Source organism: Excalfactoria chinensis, chromosome Z, assembly GCF_039878825.1.
Source record: "Excalfactoria chinensis isolate bCotChi1 chromosome Z, bCotChi1.hap2, whole genome shotgun sequence".
Lineage (NCBI taxonomy): Eukaryota > Metazoa > Chordata > Aves > Galliformes > Phasianidae > Excalfactoria > Excalfactoria chinensis.
In genome coordinates this window covers 58,456,949-58,472,662 of record NC_092857.1, presented here as the reverse complement: position 1 = coordinate 58,472,662, position 15,714 = coordinate 58,456,949, and the positions used below count along the sequence as shown (strand labels likewise).

Sequence of the window (15,714 nt, the reverse complement as noted above, 5' to 3'; positions counted from 1 at the left end):
TAGGAAAATGTTGCCTGTGCACTCCCTCTTTCATTGGTTCAAATGGATGTCAGAAGGCACCAAATCCAGACTATACAGTGGGTGTGGTAGAATGTTCTGGCCAAGATGGACAGTAAGCTCCACCTTCACCATCTTAGAATCATAGAATTACCCAGGTTGGAAAAGACCTCAAAGGTCATCAAGTCCAACCACAACCTAAACATAGTACCCTAACTCTAACAACCTAACCTAACAACAATTCCTAAAGCTGGTGTGGGGCCAGTAGTTGCTGTGTTGCAAGAGAAATGATGTCTTTTTCTGTGATTTGACTCTGGAAGTTTGAGCCTTCAGCTTTGTTGGTGTTGCATCTTGTTACTGGCAGTGACACCGTCCAGGAACCTGTCACCTTCAGCCGATTATTGGTTCAAATCCTGACAAACTTGCATACAGTGTACTTTCTGTTCCTCTGAGCATTTGTGGGACTCACCTGGATCAAACTTTGGAATATTCCAATGTTGCCTCTATCCAGTGCATTTGAAGCTGATATTTATCTCCCAACTTATGAGACCATATGAATGCAACTGTCCACATCCAGCCAATGAGAAAGATTTTTAGAGCAAGTAGAGATGTCAAAATCAACAAAGTTATTCGTATTGCAGACTCATATTTGACATGTTGTAGTCACTGAGTCAAAAAATAATGGAGGCATCTTATTTTAATTTAAATGCTTGCATTTAGGAGTAAGAGAATTTGAAATTTAAAAGAAGGAATTACTGATTACAGTGATAGAACTTTCTTTTTTTTTCTTTCTTTGTTTTGCTCTGGCTGTCTGTGTTTCCTACTTGCCCATATTCAAACCAGCTTAAAAAGTTCTCATAGAGCAGTTACATTTTCCTGCCATTTTCTGTCATCCCACCTCAGTTTTTCCAGATAATGGAGTGAATCTGGAAGTTGATAATTGAAAGAAGAAAAAAATAAAAAAAGGATAAAAAGAAATGAAGGAAGTTTTCACTCTGAACAGCTCCCTGCACTGGTTTTACTCAGATCTGATTCCCTGAGTTGGTTCATGGTGCATTGCTACAAACACTTCTGTCAGCACAGTTGAGGTGGTAGCATGGGTAGGGGGTGGGACTGCTTAAGTTGTTTTGCAAAAATGTGTTTGGGAATATAGACCTTTGATTCTAAGTCCTGGGGGCAAGAACTGTCTTTGTTCTGCATTTGTTCTTTATGACACAGTGTGGTACTTGTTATGTCCGGATGAAGTCTAACACAGCTTTCTCTTGGGTTGGATTTAACATTTCTCAGCATAAGAAGTTGTCCTCAATTTTTTTTAATTTTTTTTTTTATTTTACTTTTTTTATTAGAAATTTTAAACATGTTCTGATAATAGCAGTGTGAGAGCTCCAGGTTATGTCACTTGGTCTTAAGTCCACTGTGATAACAAAACTTTATTTCCAACAAGATGCAGCAGATATGTAACCATTATGCCGTGTGAGATTTCAAATCTGCAGCTAGCATCCTCACTCATGCTTTATATCTTAAGATGTAATTTCTAGTTTTCAGCAACTTTCCTGATGACTGTTATCTTCAGAGAGTACTAATAACAGGAGTATAAGAAAGCTTGATGGATATGGCAGGATTAAAGCATCTAGCTTTCTGTAAGAGGACTGTGGTGTGGATAACTTAGTATTTTGTTTTCTGTGCGTGTTCTAAACTTCACTTTTCATTGCAGTGCAAATAGCAGATAAACTGCAGTGTTTTACTTTATGTGAAAGAGTGGTCAGTGAATTTCCTGTGAGTACAGTTAATCATAGGGATGGTGCCCAAAGAGGTTCTGGAATTATCATCCTTGGAAACATTCAGAACTTGGATGGAGAAGTGTCTAAGCATCCTCTTGTAATAAGTCTTGCCTTAAGTAGGCAAGTTGACCTCCAAGGGTACCTTCCCAGGTGCGTGATTGTGTGGTATGGAGCCTCTGTGCTTTGAGTAGCAAATTTAGCAGGGTCTCCTTTTGGGTAAGGGGAGGCATCCAGTTCAGTTTCAGTATGTAAAAATCCACAGTGATTGTACCAGTACAACACCTACGGTGCCCTTTTAATTGTTTGGACTTGTGCAGCAGCAGCATGGAACAGTCAGGAGTTGTTCTCCACAAGCTGGGGGTGAGAGTGACCAGTGGAAGCGGACAGCAGGAAGCTAGGTCTCTGGAAAACCACTGGGGGTTTTCATAGTCCCCTGTTCCTTCTACAGCATGAATGGTACTAGATGATGGGAGCAATCAGGAGATTTATAACAAGTTGATAAGTTGGCTGTATCTCTGTTTAAAGGCTCTTGATGTGAAAGGGCAAATGAGGATAGCTTAGGAAGGAAGGGAATGGATTGATAGCTGGTGCTCTCAGGGTGAACTAAGGCCAAGGGGGATTGGAAAGTTATGTGAAAAACTGAAGAGAATGGTTGAAAGGCAGTTAAATATGGAGGAGGATGAACCGAGTATGGTAGAAACATTATTCTTGAAGTTATTATTGAGTTATTATTGAAGCTTGGCAGAGGAAGGTCAAACTAGAAACTAACCGTGTACCAAGTGAGCATCTTCATTCTGTGCGCTCCAAAAGGCAGAAATGTGTTGGGGGGGGGGGGGGGGGGGGAAGTGACTGACTTCACTTTTCTAATGACTTGGATGATAATGACAGAATGAGTACATTTATTACTTTACGGGGAGTAGCAGACCAAGTTCTGTGAAGAGGAACTTCAGAATTTCAAATGGCTTAGAGAAATTAGAAAACAACATGAAAGAAGTAATACAGTAGGAAAGAATAAATGTGAAGGAGCATGCTTAGGCTAGATAGTTCCCTCTATAAGTGCTAAATAGCAGTAATTACACACAAAGTAATTTTTGATTTTAGGTGATTCATAGTCTGAACATGAGTCAGTAACATTATGCTGTTGTAAAAGGAGTAATCATTCTGGGGTATTTGGTTAACAGTTACGTATTTGAAAATGTCATGATAATTTCATTCTTCTACACATTGCTTGTACTTGGTCGGTATGAGGTACCACATTTTCTGTGGGGAAAGTCTTTTGGGGGAAAATATATGAATTCTTTAGACTCCAGGGGACTAAGAAAGACATGATTACAGTCTGCAGGTATGGAAAGGGTTGCTAAAGGACTTATACAAAGGGCACAGATTTCCAAACTGCTGATAATCAGAAGCTTAAGGGTTGTGACAAAAGACATTTAAGTCTGGAAAACTGAAACATCATAGCAGACCGGACTGTTACAGAGAGTTACAGTTTCCCCAACCCTCCCTTCCAAATCTCCTCTTTTCTGTAGGCTAAATAACACCTGTTGCCTTTGGCACTCACAAGGCTTGTTCTCCAGACACTTTCCCAGCTTTGATTTTCTTCACGTTTTTTGTATAAGATTGGAGTTCGGTCCATGGGAGCTGAACTAAATGTGCATGAACAATCTCAGTTTTGATATTTCCAGATACTTACAGAATTAACTGTTTTCAAAGTGTCAATGGTAATGTTGAAATACATATTTATTTTGTGTTGCCATCTATGGAACGATAGCATGGATAGTTTTTAAGGCTCCATGCATCTACAAAATGATTTTATCCAGCTTGAAGGCCTTTTAATGAACCTGAAAGAATGACTGCCAATAGAATGAGTTACATCCAGTATTGTCAGATTTCACATTTGCCTTTTTTGTACCAATACTCCTCGAGGCTGGACAGTCCTATCTCTCTCAGCCTCTTCAAAGACTTCAAATGCTCTTACAAGGGTTGCTCTTTGAAACCTTTCACTGGACTCCCTAAGGGTGTGCTCATGTCTATTCTGGAACCCAGAGCTGCTGGCACTGTTTTTGTAAAGCAGCCCAAGATGTTGTTGCCAGGACCTTTTTCACTAAGTGACTCCTTCAGGTCTCACTTGAAATTTTGAGTGACCTTATACATACAGTCTAAGAAGAGTTTCTTGCTCTCTTCTAAATTGTGGAATTTCCTCTTTCCAAGTTGAAGCAGCTTGCAGTGATATTATGTTCCCTGAAGCTTTAGAGACTGTTGCCCAAAAAATCTGTCCATTGAAACGAAGACATTTGCCTGGAATGTCTCCTGCGAGATTGAGAAATGTTTTAAAATTGAGCCATTTTTAGGTATAGGGTTATTTTGGTAGTTGCTTTCCATTAAATTTGAAGTTCTGCCTCAGATGGAAACAACCAAACTGTTTATATCACTCCTAAGAGAGAAGTGGGAATGTATTTACTGGTACATTGATTTAACAAAGTGGACAGTGACTTAACAAGATTCAAGATGGCTGGATACACTTGGGTATTTGCAGTATAGGGTTAAGTATGCTCACACAGGAGACCCTGCTGTCAAGTTACAAGGTTCCCTCTTTGTTTCTAAAGATCTTAAACCACAGAGGTAAGGAGCCTAAGTGCATCTGAATCTACTTCTAGTCCCAGACTTGGTCAGTGGTTTTATGTCTACGAGATTACATGTGCATAATCAAAGATACAATCTTAGAAAAACTAGTCAAGTTTAAAACTAATAGTCAGTTATCAAGGATCTGTGTCAGCAAGGCATCAAGGTGTAAGGTATTCTGTACAGGAGTAATCTCAAGAGGCATTCCTACTCAAGGGAGATCCTGTCATGCTGGAGAGCTCAAGACTTTTGGGCTGCTCACTTTTAATGAGTAAAGTGCTATGCACTAGCACATGCCCATTTGGCATCTTTAGAATCAGGTGTCTGCTGTTGAATCTTTGAGTACCCAGTTTGAGAAAGCATTGTGGTCATTATCTGTCTTGGCAGTGCTTGGGCTGTTACCAGTCCTGAACAAGATCTTTGATGCCTCACTGTCCACAAGAACAAGAGCTTGCATATAACTGTGGGGCTGAAGGAGGATGTTGGGAGCAGGGTGGGAGCACACTATCTTAACTTAATTACTGATTGTCGTGGTAGTTAGATACCTAGATTGGACATATTCTACATCCATTGCATTCGTTTTGAGGTAAAGACAGCTTACCAGGTAAAGCAAAAGCCACACATGCAACCCCAGGAAAACAAGGCATCCATTTCCTACTTCCAAACTGGAAGGCAGATGTTCAGCCACTTCCAGACAAGCAGTTTCTTAGTCAGACAAAAATCTGGACTCTATGTCCCCCACTTCTTCCTTCTTTCCACCACATTTCATTGTCGAGCACAATGCCATATAGTATGAAACACCCCTTTGATCAGCTGGGGTCAGCTGTCCTCATTCTGTCACCCCCCAGCTCCCTGGGCGCTGCTAGCTCCTTGTTGGCTTGGCATTGTGAGAAACAGAGAAGCCCTTGGCTTTGTGCAGAGCTACTCAGCAACTTTGGGTGTGCTCTCACTGCTGTCTTCATCACAGAACCAAAGCATGGCATTATACAAGCCTCTGCAGAAAAAAGTAACTCTATCCAAAAGCATGATTGCACATTATGATATGGATTGTTGCAAACTTTCTGCATTGCTGAAAGTTTTCTTTACAAATTCATTTTTGCTCATCCTGCTTAATTTTTAATTCTCTTATATAAGGATGCTTATAGAGATAATGCTAATTCAACATCTTGCAAATTTTTTTAAAATTCATCTGTTATGTGCGAAAGTTGATAGCATGTTTTACAAGAGTCTCTTGTTACACTGGATGAGGCTGATGATGGTTCATATTTTTCCATGATATACGCTGTATACTGTATTAGCTTTTCTTGCATTCATTTCCATGTAGTTTTAGGAAGCAGTGTGGTCAGCTGCTGTAGAGAGGTGGACAGAAGAATAATGCCATAATGCAGACAGGCCTTAGATATGTATGTAGTTTTTTTCACATGATTTGCATGGCTTAGGTATTATCCACATGGTCTTAAGAAAACATAAGGACAGTAGTGCAATGGATTTTTTAGTCAAGTCCTGCAATTACTATAACTGTATTGATAAACTCCATTGTAACTATTACATTTTTCAGCTATTGCAGTATTTAAATGAATAAGATATGTTTAACAGCAGTATTCCTTCTGAATAATCATCTAATCTCAGTCTGAAATAGTTAACAATTCAAGTATCCTCTGTTTTCTGTGGCACTTCATTTTTGTTGTTAGTTATTGTAATTTTTGAGGATGATTATTTATTAAAGTTGACCCAAAGAATGATAAAGGAAGTTCATTGTCCATTGCTACTCATATTAAATAATACTTGGAATGATAAAGAAATGATGAGAGAAGTGCTGATGGTGTGTCAGTGCTTGATAGAAGAGGGTAGGTCAGTGCAGACAGTAATAGATTAGACTGTCACAACTTGGTTAAATGAGTGGAATATTAATGGAAAATTATATTAATAATTAAATGAGAGAATAAACTTCATTCAGATTATGGGTTTGCTTTATCATAGTTAATGCTGCAGTATAATTTAGTATTATGTAAACTGACTACTTAAAATAAGTCACATTCAAACCTCAAGACTGTTCAATGTAAGTTAAATAGCTGCTTCATGAGGAACTTAATGTCTTCCTTAGAAAGTGTAAGTAAGAAGCAGTCTTCAGGAGTTGTGATCTTCAGTAAGTATTTGTAAGAATTATCTAGGCAATAAGTATCTTTGGGAAATAATGTTAAATCATTTCTAGTAAAATTTGATTTCAACCCAAAAGTGGTAAAAACGATAAATAGTAAATAATTCATTTGCTGTTATCCAGTTACATGATAAGTTATGTCCATAGTTCAAATAAATAAATAAAAGATTATCAGAACAGAAGCCCAGAAATTTGGGGAAGCTACCACAGTTTGTCCTGGTCTTAAGAAAACATAAGGACAGTAGTGCTTATCTTGGCATTATGATGGATTACCTGATGAGTAGACCCTGCTTGTGACAGAAGGTTGCTCCAGATGATTCTAGAGATCTTTTCTAAAGCACTTGTGCTCTATGATACCATGATTGACTCTGGGCAGGTACAGAAAGCTTGGAGGCAAGACAGTAGCAGAGCTATCTAGAGAAGTCTGACTGTGTTTACTAAACTAGGCAATTAGTCTACTTGCATTATCTTGGTTCTTTTTGCTATTTTGTAATAGAAATTAAATACATTTATCGATATGAAAAAACAAAGTTGTGTGTAAAGCAATCAGAATTTTAATACAGAGTTGTTCTTAAATTACAGACTAAATGAATAATATGTCTATATTTATTCATATAATTTATTTACACTGTAACATGCTGGTAAGTGATAATCCTGCAGAACCAAATTTGTGGACTTCGTGTGTTGTACAAGGCTATTTGCTTTGCCTGATAGATGAAATGAAGCAGTACTCCTCTGTTCAGTTGGACAGAAAACATGCTGCTTCTAAGGTAGAGGAGCAGAGAAAGAAATATGAGGAACAGTTTTTGTAAAGCTGATAAAAATGCTAAAGGGGGCAAAATCTCTTGTGGTGGGAGAAATGGTGGGCAGAGCTGTAGGTTAGATCAACTGAGGCAGACATCGCTGCAAAGAAGAGGTGCATACATTGTGAGAATTTGAAGTGTTTTAGTCTGATACTGAAGTAGTGGATCTTGATAATAAACTGATGTCTTCAGTAGCCTCACGTGCTTATTTCTCTTGTGTAGGATTTAATTTGGGGTAGCTTCCATTGGTGTTAGATACTGCTGTATTTTTGTTAGAAGGGGAATAGTCAGACTGGGTGGTGATATTAATTCCTGCATGTGTACCTTCTAGTAAGAGACAGAGAAAAGTGGTATGTCCCAGAAAGCTGAGGGCACCCCTACCCTCCCCTAGGCTCTTTTTGCTCTCCCTCTCAGTTGAGAGTCTTGAGGGGGATTAAAAATACTTTGCTGTGTGTGTGTATATCTGGGCTAACAGCCTGTGTTCGTTGCACCTTCAGCTACTTTGTCAGTTGTATTTTCAAGAGTACTCAATTAATGGCACGTAAATCTTTTGAAAGTCAGACTATTCAGAGCAGAGTTAGGGAGGGGGAGAAAAAAGAACTAGACACATACATATCTAGGCAGCTTTTGATGGTAGCCAAAGCAGAAATGATTTCCAGGAATTTTCTAGTCTCTCCCTCTTTGTCTGTAGTGGTCCTACAGATTACTTTGGTGTCTCCCTAAGAGAAGGTTCTTTTAATAGACTTAGAGTTTTTCTGTTTTTAGAGGCCTTTTTCCCTTCCCAGCTGACCCATGGGATTGCTTAAGAGAAGCTGACATTAAAAAAAAAAAAAAAAAAGATTAAAAATCCAGGCTTTGTCCTCTAACTGCTTAGTATGTACAGAGATAAGACTGTTGAGAGTCAGTATTCTCCACCCCATCTTTCAAGCCAGAGTCCTATTAAAACCAGCAGTCTAAGGCAGTCGTCTTAGAAATTCATCCAAGACAGTTTTCTTTTTTATAAACTGTCACAGGGCAATTATGAAGTAATATTGTGCCAATATTACTTATCCTTGCAGTGTACACTGTGAGAAAATATGATTCTGTAATTAAAGGCCATTTCACACGCAACTGTTTGCCAAATTTGTGTTTCTTCAACATTTCTTTTTGTCCCCATTGCTTGATATGTAGCCCTGTATAACTGTGGAACAACACAATGCAAATCTTACACTGCACATAACATTACTACGTGTCACGTGGACTTTTTTTGAGGCTTTAATTGCAAGGTAGTAGTTCTTCATCAACAGTGATTTCTTTAAATATTCCCTGCCATCTGCTGTGTGTAGAGGATTCTTGGTGGCATTTCAAGCAATGTGTAGAAGAGGGGTGGTGAAATTAATGCCCTGCTCTACAGCATAGATTCACCTTGAGTGTTGAGCTTGGAAAAATTAAGAGGAAATTTTTCCAGGTTTTAAAACTGGAATCTTGCAATCCCTGGTTCTGAGCATTGAAGCAGATTGCTCAGTTTGAATGCCCAGTAAATGAAAGAAGTACAAAAAGAGATTATCTGAGAACATTTTGTTTGACAGGAACTGAGTCATTTAAGAGCACCATCGCATTCTTCATTTCAACGGAGTTATCCTAGGAACCATTCTTGTGCCTTCGCTGCAGGATTGCTTTTAGTGTCTCCAAAATTACTTGCAGGATTCAGTAGACACTACCCATCTGCTTCAACCAGAGAAATGGGGGTTCTCTGCATGCTTATAATATATGGAAGATCAGTGCTTTAGAGAGTATTATGTTAAGCACTTGATGTTGCTGCTGCAGAAAGTTCTTAGATGCTCATTTTGAACCTTCTGCAGGTTATTGATAAGACCACCATGTACGTCTCTCAGAGGCAATGCTAAGGCTGTGCTTCCTGCTTTTGTATTCTTTTAACATGTTTATTTGATCATATCTACAGGCATATGGTTATGAAAGTCATTTTCAGCATTTCAAGAATGTTAAACTAAAATAATTAGAATTTCAGCACATGAAGTTAAGCTGAATCTGCCCCTTGTAAACAACCACATTGCTTGACACGATTGGGGCAGTAATGCGTGTAGCTCATAGTAAAATGCTGATTGAGCTTAAGGGGTGAATAACATTAGAAGGTAGATCCTGTGCAAATAAATCAACCTCTAGTGGCAGCTGCAGTCTTGTACTTTATCAGCAAATCCCACCACCATTTGTTAGAATATGAAGATATAGGGAGATTCAGGGACTTTGGGATTCTTGCCAATTTCTTTGTACCCAAGTGGTAAAAGATCCTGCTCTTCCAGCATTTATTACTCTCCTCCTCTGTGTCTCCCCTTCTGGCTTTTTTGCAGCTGTATGGAGTGTGCTCTAGGCAAATAGGTAAGTTTTCTGGAAATTCTGATAAGTCTTAAGTCTGTAATAAATGCATACAGAAAGCAAGTTTTACTTGTGCAGATCTGGGCAGGCTCTAAGGGGAGCAGGAAGAGGCACACACTGCATGCTAAGCTGATCCTCTGGCAAAGTTTCTGGTCTCTGCAACATGGAGATGCCATAGCTTCTCATTAACAACAAAAATGGGTAAAAGATACTACCACTGAACCTTCTTCATATGCTAGATGTTGATATTTTAGCTGAACTTACTCAAAACCATTTAGTCTGAAGCAGAATGGAAATAATTGTCCTTCAGAGCAAAGTGTGGGAAACATGTAAGAAAATAAGGTCTTTATAAGTAGAAAAAAGTGAAATGTAACATTAATTGAAGCAATGTTGTTGATGTTGAATGTCATGTCCTGTATGCAGGAATAGATAAAATATAATTAGACAAACAAAAAAACCTACTATGGATTACAATGTATCTTGTGCTTTGTCTGTGCCTGTACAGAGAAAGAACTAAGAACCCAGCTGTCATCCAGGTATCCATTTCAAGTAAAACTAGGTCTTAGTCAGCAGGAACACTGCACTAGCTTAATCCCAACTTGTCCTTTGCTTAGAATGTCAGTTTACAAAAAACAAGACTAATTCAGCTGTCTTGTAATAAAGCATTGTAGCCAGGCATTCTCGTGACTCATATTCTGATAAACTAGACAGATTTGTGCTGACTGAAAGTGCCAGTGTTTTCTTCTGTGGTGCTCTTGTAATGGGTTAGTATTGCAATTGTTTATGTCCTTGGAATATTTGTGCCACAAAACATTGACTGTCACTAACGTAGGGCAAAATCTTATTCAAAGATTTTTTTGCTGCATTTCTGGCTGGGTTTGAATCTCGAAAAAAAATAAAAAAAAAATAAAAAGTCTCTAAAAATCTGATTGTCTCCATTTGTTTCAGAATCAGAATGCATTAGAATGTATACTTTGTTACTGCTCGCTTCCAAATCAAGCACTATCAAGGTCCAACTTTCTGGTGCTACTTCACAAAAAAGAACATGAAATATGTATACATATTACCATAAGTGTGCAAATGTCACATTTTGTTTGTTGCTTTAGACTCAGTGATCATTTGTTTGTGAACCCTCCAGTTCTGTAGTTGTATTAATAGGGGTATGGTGAAAATGCAGCATTCCTGTCCCATACAAAGCCAAAATATTTATGATATCAAATAATATCCAGTATTGCCAGGCACTGAGGTTGAAGAATACGTGTATTATGTTTTGTAATAGATCATTGAAGTTTGGTTGCAAAAGCAAGATACTTGGAAAATAATGTAAGTTCTCATGGCAATAATAACTGTTGCCTTTAGGTCATGTGCTTGTCTTTAGCTACTGGAACAAACACATAAAAATGTTTTATAAAGAATCATCTAAGTAGTTGTACAGAGTAACATGTTTAAAATAGTCTCTATTTATTGTGAGAGAATTTATGAATGACATTTGTGAATTCTGCAGAGTGGTTAATGTGTGGAGTTCAAGATCACTGTGGCTTAAAAGTAATGCCTGGAGTGAACTACATTTCCTGCTTTTGCCTGTCAGGAAGTATTCAGGGAGCTCTGTAATGTTCCAGCTGTTTGTTTCTAGACCATCAGACTCAAGCTCATTCAACATCTATTTGTGAAAGAAAGGAAATCCAACCCTCTCATCTAATTTCTTCTGATTGTCATTTAAACAGATACCAGTGAGTGTTTCAGTGGTATGCTTGTTTCATGCAAACAATACATAAAATTCTGTGTGCTTGTTTCATCCTCATTCTAATATCAAGTCCTCCCTCCAGTGGCTGCTGTAACAGTTTTTTTACTTTGACAAAAAGAACTGGAAATTCTAACTCAAAGTTAAATTAAGGGCTATTTCTTTGTAATTGCCATTTCTAAGTTTAATAGAGAGCCTGTAACTTATTGGTCTTTCCTCAGTGGCCAGATCTGCATCAGTTACCAGGCATATATTGTAAGCACAAAAAATGGCTGAAATTCTTTGTCATTGCATTGATTTTTCAGAGAGTTGGTGGGAATTGTTTTACAAAGGTGAATCTGCAGGGATAAATTCCGTGTTTCTTAACCTGTTGAATAACAAGTTTTTAAACACTTGTATGTGACTTGTGGCTGCATTGACTGAACTATATTCAATTACGGATTTTCAGATGTCATGTAGGGAGGACTATGCAAGAATAATTTTTATCTGACTTATCACAAATCAATACCACCGTCACTTTCTGGCAATTTCTGTAATTATATTTGGTCTGGTTTTGTTTGCTTTCTAATGTGATTAATTGGAATGTGCATGTTTTTATGCTGCGTACAGACTGATGATGGGCAAGATTTTCTGTCTGGCCATCTTGGCAGTGAACAATTTGAAAGTATCTGAGAAACGTAGTTCAAAAAATCCACGCATGCAAATCAACATTTGAGTTATTTTAATATGTATATTGAATATGTTAGGTGCCAGAAAATAGAAAAAAATATAGCTGTGGCTTTGCTGTCCTTTTTATTGATTACTTCTGTTGTCAGTGCCAACATGATTACAGTGTTAGATCCAGGATGCCCATTTAACTTAATCATGTGGAGTTGCACCTTTTTTTTTTTTTTTTTTTTTTTTTTTTAAGTGCATAGTCAAAGTAGAAGTTTCGTGGTGGAATTATATCTATAAGGGACTTGGACAGTGCATTGTCATTTCACGGCAGCTTGGGTGTAACCACCAAGGAAGGCAGCAAAGTCTAACCAAGATCAAACTTGTAGAATATTGTCTTGAACAACAACTTAAAAATTAATAATAATTAAAAAAAAAAAAAAAAATCTCCTTAGTTAATAACTATCAGCTCCTTATGTTATTTTCTTTTTTTCTTAATCTACAAGAAAATGTTTCTGGTAGTATTTCTCTGTTATAATTTCTGTGAAGAAAAAATATTTGCAGTCTCATCTGCTACTCCGTGTCCTTACCAAGTTTTATTTATTCTTTTTTTTTTTTTTTTTTTCTCCTATTCTTACAATGAACTACTTAAAAACCATTTTGAATTCTTCATTTATGGTTGCAACTGTTAGGGAGGCAGTAGTACAGTGGGCAAATCATATTGCTCTCGGTTGAAAAGTCGCAAGCTGCTACAGAGTTGTAGATTTGTCCATGATGAAGTATATATTATGGAGAAGAGTTAAATAAACTGTTCATGACTGACAGATGAAACAACTAAAAGAACAAAGGGAAAAGGAACTCAATACATAGAAGTCTTTTTATTGAAATGGGAGAAGCAATGATAGTGATTTGTTAGTTTGCACCCTTGGTGTCAGATTCAAGATGAAGGGGCCTGGATTGCCTTCTGTGCAATAGTAAAAAGTTAGACATATTCTATATGGATATTATTGCCTAGTCTGTACCTGGACATTTACTGTATAAATTTCAGTGCAGATAATGGTTTTAAGCTGTGTACTCCTTATTATATTTTTAGTAAAAACTGAAAGCTATGTAATACAGTAAGAATAATTGAATCTAAGTAATTGAAGAAGAAAAATCGGTAGAGATATTGGAAGTTCTGATAATTATGTTTAGTTTTGTGTGTATTTTCTCTTGTGGCCTTTTAAGTGTGGTGCTCCTCCAAAAGGTTAATCATTTACTGATCTTACGTTAGATTTGCAATAAATGACTGTTGAATAAATCAGTGTCCCTTCAGTATTAGGGAGAAGATAGTATTTATTCTTGTGAATTCAAATCTTTGACCCCACATGATAGAGGAGTTTGTGTTACACTATGTTGTGAAACCTCCAAATCTGTAATAGCTTGATGAGGCTTTACTGTGTTTGGTATACATTTTGAAAAAGAGAAATTAGTCAATTTAAATTTTACTTTATATGCTGGTTTCTATACTCAGGGAAGTTTTGTTTTGAAAGGAGTTCTGCTTTATATGCAGTTCTGTTTATATATGTGTTAGCAAATAAAATCTCTTGAAGTAGAAGTCAAATTTATTAATGTCTAACTTGTTGATTTTTCAGATTGTCATTTGAAGATAGATGAACTTTTATTTTAATATTTTAAATCTGTTGACAGTTTGGCCAGTGATGGCTCAATTCCAGCAAGGAGTCCCTGATGAAAAAGAAAAGACTACTGCATTAAAGGGTATGAATACTTTTGCCTTCTTTTCACGTATACAGAATTTTGAGAAACAGTTATTAATATTAAGGAAGGGAAAATGCTTTGATCTAGCTATGGGTTAGAATCTCGGAATTGCAGTACTGGACGAGACAATTAGTCTCTGTGTGTAATGTCCATTATCGGCAGTCTTATAAGATGATTTAAAAAATAATGATCTGTGGTAAGCAGTAACAGAGTAAGAAATCCATTAATTTTACAATTTTCATAATAATCCTTTGGTGCTTTTGTGATCTTGTTTTCTGAAAGGTATAATTTAATAATTCTGCCACTTATGTTTTAGAATTAACTATCCATATTACGGCTTTTAAAAATCTCTTCAACTCTGGCATGTTAGCAGGGACACCATTTTCAGAACATTGATTTTAAAGAATTTTCTTTGTATTTTATGTTTAGAAAAAAAATCACACAGTACAGATCTAAGTGATTTAGGGAAGTAAATTTCATAAGGGGAAGAATAAATGCAATAAATGACATTTTTAGAGAATTAGATTTGCACAAGTATATTATTAGAAATGTATCTTCTATTATACAGAGAGAGTAGAGATAGTGTTTCTTCATTTAAAACTGTGTATTTGAGGAAGGTTTGGTGAAAACGTGTGTAGTGCTTTATTCAAATCTGTACAAATTCTGTTGAATACATGCTTAGGAAATTTTACTTAATGTTTGGAAGAGTAAAACCCCGACTTGAAACTTGGAATTAATTTCATTGTCTATTAAGGATTATAACACAAGGATCAGAGAATCAGATAATGGCTTAGGTTGGAGGAGACCTTAAGAATAACCTAGTTCTAACTCCTTGCTGTGGGCAGGGGTGCCAGCTGTTATATTTGTCTGCCCAGAATCCCTTCCAGTCACGCTTGGAAGATCTCCAGGGATGGGTCATCTACATCTTCTCTGGGCAGCCAGTGCCTCACCACCTTCCGAGTAAAAAAAATTCTTCCTAACATCTAATATAAATTCCCTCTCTTTTAGTTTAAAGCTTTTTTTCCCCTTTGTCGTATCAAATGCAAACTCAGCCCACCTCCTGCTTGTAAGCCTCCTTCAAGTACTGGAAGACAGAAATGAGGTCTCCCTGGAGCCTTCTTATCTCAAAGAGGATGGAGATTGTAGAGGAGATGGCACTGGAGGTATTGACTGATGCTTGGCTGAACATGAACATACAGTGTGCCCAGGTGGCCAAGGTGGCCAAGGGCATCAGAAACAGTGTTGCCAGCTCATCACTGGTAGAGCACACCTCGAGTACTGTGTCCAGTTTTGGGACCCTCTCTGCAGGAAGGACATTGGAACATGTTCAGAGGAGGGCAACAAAGCTGGTGAGGGGTCTGGAGCACAGGCCAAATGAAGAGAGGCTGAAGGAGCTGGGAATGTTCAGCTTGGAGAACAGGAGGCTCAGGGGAAACCTTATTGCTCTCTGTAACTTCCTGAAGGGTGGTGGTAGTGAGCTGGGGGTTGGCCTCTTCTCTCGTGTCATTAGTGATAGGACTAGAGGGAATGGTGTCAAGCTGCGGCAGGGGAGATTCAGGCTAGATTTTAGAAAATACTGCTTCTCTGAAAGCATGGTCAGGCATTGGAATGGACTGCACTGGGGGTGTTCGAGGAATGATTGGATGTTGTGTTGAGGGACATGGTTTAGTGGGAGCTATTGGTAATAAGTGAATGGTTGGACTGGGTGATCTTTTAGGTCTTTTCCAACCTTGATGATTCTATGATTCTATGAAAGCTAAATAAGCTCAGCTCCCCTGCCTTTCCTCACAGGAGAGGTATTCCATTTCTTTGAATATCTTTGTGGCC

General features: G+C 37.7%; 1 protein-coding gene across 10 annotated transcripts in view; it reads left to right on the top strand.

Annotated features, from left to right (window-relative positions):
* The window catches only part of ARB2A (ARB2 cotranscriptional regulator A), a 260,171-nt gene that overhangs the window by 12,003 nt on the left and 232,454 nt on the right, over positions 1 to 15,714 (top strand). For 5 of the 10 annotated variants that reach the window (XM_072358857.1, XM_072358859.1, XM_072358863.1 and 2 more), the window contains exon 2: positions 13,819 to 13,887. The exons of 1 other annotated variant lie outside the window; for it this stretch is intronic. In XM_072358857.1, coding sequence (XP_072214958.1) covers positions 13,830 to 13,887 — 58 coding nt within the window. In that variant the 5' untranslated portion in view covers positions 13,819 to 13,829. Of the gene's footprint in view, positions 1 to 13,763; positions 13,888 to 15,714 lie in introns of those variants that run through there. 4 more of the 10 variants (XM_072358865.1, XM_072358864.1, XM_072358860.1 and 1 more) reach the window with 1 other exon arrangement.